The 3,463-nt window shown below is 50.6% G+C and overlaps 1 protein-coding gene across 1 annotated transcript; it reads right to left on the minus strand.

The window, feature by feature from the left end:
- Nucleotides 1-1,167: 1,167 nt before the first annotated feature.
- On the minus strand, nucleotides 1,168-2,921 carry LOC141042829 (uncharacterized). The gene is made up of 2 exons (XM_073511725.1): nucleotides 2,415-2,921; nucleotides 1,168-2,040 (listed from the first exon to the last, which is right to left on the minus strand). The coding sequence occupies exons 1-2, from the start codon at nucleotides 2,919-2,921 to the stop codon at nucleotides 1,168-1,170; spliced, it is 1,380 nt and encodes a 459-aa protein (XP_073367826.1).
- Nucleotides 2,922-3,463: the final 542 nt, after the last annotated feature.

Genomic DNA, 3,463 nt, shown 5'->3' on the forward strand with positions numbered 1-3,463 from the left:
TCTGAACGTTGCTTCCTCAGTTTATTGCATAATTTAATTCACCTGGTTTGCAGATAAATCACTGAGTGAAAGGGATGTGCGTCACTCGGAACAATTTTTTAAGTTTGGCGTGGACTGGCTCGTGGCTAAGCCTCCGAGTAAGAGGGATGCTCTCACTCGGAGTAGTTTTTAACTTAGGCAAGGACTGGCTCGCGGCTAAGCTTCCGAGTGGGAGGGATGCTCTCACTTGGAGTAGTTTTTTAACTTAGGCGAGGACTGGCTCACGGCTAAGCCTCCGAGTGGGAGAGACGCTCTCACTCGGAGAAGTTTTTAACTTAGGCGGGGATTGGCTCACGGCTAAGCCCCCGAGTGGGAGGGATGCTCTCACTCGGAGTAGGATTTAACTTAGGCGACGACTGGCTCGAGCCTAAGCCCCGAGTGGGAGGGATGTTCTCACTCGGAGTAGTTTTTAACTTAGGCGAGGACTCGCTCGCGGCTAAGCCCCCGAGTGGGAGGGATGCTCTCCAATCAGAGTAGTTTTTAACTTAGGCGAGGATTGGCTCGCGGCTAAGCCCCTGAGTGGGAGGGATGCTCTCACTCGGAGTAGTTTTTAACTTAGGCGAGGACTAGCTCGCAGCTAAGCCCTTGAGTGGGAGGGATGCTCTCACTCGGAGTGGTTTTTAACTTAGGCGAGGACTGGCTTGCGGCTAAGTCCTTGAGTGGGAGGGATGCTCTCACTCGGAGTAGTTTTTAACTTAGGCGAGGACTAGCTCGCGGCTAAGCCCTGAGTGGGAGGGATGCTCTCCACTCTGAGTAGTTTTTAACACAGGTGAGGACTGGCTCGCGGCTAAGCCCCCGAGTGGGAGGGATGCTCTCTGCTCGGAGTAGTTTTAAACTTAGGCGAGGACTGGCTCGCGGCTAAGCCCCCAAGTGGAAGGGATGGTCTCAACCGGAGTAGTTTTTAACTGAGGCGAGGATTGGCTCGCAGCTAAGCCCTCGAGTGGGAGGGATGCACTCACTCGAAGTAGTTTTTAACTTAGGCAAAAAACTGGTTCGCAACTAAGCCACCCGCTGGGGGTTTGGAACATGCATTTGTGCGAGCGAAATCATCGTAGGACTGTAGGAGTCATGTCTTTGATAAGCAAATATTTCAAAAAGTACTGTTATTACATCTTAACAATTCAATCGTCAAGTATAAAATCGACGGAGAAGATCTATGTTCCAGGCGCGCGGCTCGTCGATCTTCTTTGCGAGGTTGTAGAGGTGGTAGGCCCCATTATGCAGCACCTTGGTGACAATGAAGGGACCTTCCCACGCAGGGGCGAGCTTGTGTGGCTGTTGCTGATCCAATCGGAGCACAAGATCTCCTTCTTGGAATGCCCGACCCTTGACGTTCCTGGCGTGGAAACACCATAGCTCTTGCTGGTAAATAGTCGACTGTATCAGGGCCATCTCCCACTCTTCCTCCAAGAGATCCACAACATCTTGCCGTGCCTGTTCCACTTCGGCTTCTGAATAGAGTTCCACTGGGGGCGAGTTGTAGAGGAGATCACTCGGCAGCACGGCTTCGGCTCCATACACCATGAAGAAAGGGGTGCGGTGAGTGGACCGGTTAGGAGTCGTCCTTAAACCCCGTAGGGCAGACGGCAGTTCGGTCACCCAAGCTCCAGCTGGATGCTCGAGATCACGCATGAGACGCGGCTTCAACCCTTGAAGGACAAGGCCATTTGCCCTCTCAGCCCGACCATTCGACTGTAGGTGTGCAACGGATGCGTAGTCTACCCGAGTGCCTTGGGTGGCGCAGAACCTTCTAAACTCTTCCAAATCAAAGTTTGAGCCATTGTCTGTGATAATGCTATGAGGAACTCCAAATCTGAATATCAATTCTCTCATGAACTTCATGGTTGTGCGTGAATCTAGCTTCTTAATAGGCTTAGCTTCGATCCACTTGGTAAACTTGTCGACTGCCATGAGCGGATGAGTGAAGCCACTCCTGCCTGTCCTGAGTGGTCCAACCATATCCAATCCCCACACGGCAAACGTCCAGACGAGTGGTATGGTCTTCAAAGTGGATGCGGGTTTATGGGACAATTTTGCATAGAACTGGCATCTGTGGCAGTGTTAAACATCTCTTTGGCGGCTTCATTCACACGTGCCCAATAAAAATCTGCTCGGTAAGCCTTAGCTACGATTGTCTGAGAAGACGTGTGATGGCCGCAGGTTCCCGTGTGGATCTCTTCTAGGAACAATCGACCTTCCTCTGGAGAAATACATCGTTGAGCTACGCCAGTGACACTCTCTCTGTACAGTTGTCCATTCATCAAAGTGAAAGCTTTGGATCTGCGGACAATCTGTTGTGCCTCAACTTCATCCTCTGGGATTTCTTGCCTGAGCAAATATGCAATGTTTGGCACCGTCCAATCGGTGGTAATTACCAGAACCTCCATAACCAAGTCAATGACTGCAGGGACCTCGATTTCAGTCGGGTCAGAGGGACTTATCGCCTGAGGAGGCTCTTCAGTGAAAGGATCTTCCTGCACTGACGGGGAATGGAGGTGCTCAAGGAACACATTGCTGGGGATGGGCTTCCGAGTGGAGCCAATTTTTGCCCAATCGTCAGTTGCTTGATTTTTGATTCGAGGAACGTGATGAAGCTCCGGACCCTCAAATTTCTTTTCTAACTTCCTCACTACGTTGCAGTATACTGTCATAGCGGGGTTTGTAACATCCCATTCCTTCATTACTTGATTGACCACCAGATCCGAATCACCGTATACCATTAGGCGACGGACACTGAGTGAGATGGGCATACGCAACCCGTAGAGGAGCGCTTCGTACTCGGCCTCATTGTTGGAGGAATCGAAGTGAATCTGGAGGACATAACTGAGTCGATCACCTTTTGGGGATACTAGGACCACTCCGGCGCCCGAACCATTCAACATCTTGGAGCCATCGAAGAATATCGTCCAATGCTCTGAGTGGATCTAGGTCGACTGTTGTTGTTCTATCCATTCAGCCATGAAATCTGCGAGTGCTTCGGACTTGATTGCCTTCTTTTCTTCAAACTCAATATCAAAAGGGAGGAGCTCGATTGCCCACTTAGCCACTTGACCAGTTGCATCCCGATTGTTCATGATTTCAGACAGTGGGGCGTCACTGATGACTGAGACCAAGTGTTTTAAAAAATAATGTGCAACTTTCTTCGCTGCCAAGTAAATACCGTAGACAAGCTTCTGATAATGAGGATACCTTTGCTTGGGCGGAGGCAAAACCTCAGAGATGTAAAACACTGGTCGTTGGACTTTGTCGGCCTTGCCTTCTTCTTCTCGCTCCACTATGAGAACTATGCTGGCGACTTGGCCAGTGGCCGCAATGTACAAAAGCAGACGTTCTTTGCTGTTTGTGGCAGCAAGCACCGGCTGGGTGGACAGCAGGGCTTTGAGCTCAACAAATGCTGCTTCTGCTTCGGGGGTCCACTCGAACT

This window comes from Aegilops tauschii, chromosome 3 (assembly GCF_002575655.3).
Source record: "Aegilops tauschii subsp. strangulata cultivar AL8/78 chromosome 3, Aet v6.0, whole genome shotgun sequence".
NCBI classification, from domain to species: domain Eukaryota; kingdom Viridiplantae; phylum Streptophyta; class Magnoliopsida; order Poales; family Poaceae; genus Aegilops; species Aegilops tauschii.

Coding starts and splice junctions, on each gene's coding strand:
- LOC141042829 (XM_073511725.1), bottom strand. CDS start 2,921: ATGTTGAATGGTTCGGGCGCCGGAGTGGTCCTAGTATCCCCAAAAGGT. Junction 2,041..2,414: donor ACTTGGTTATGGAGGTTCTG/GTAATTACCACC, acceptor TCCACTTTGAAG/ACCATACCACTCGTCTGGAC.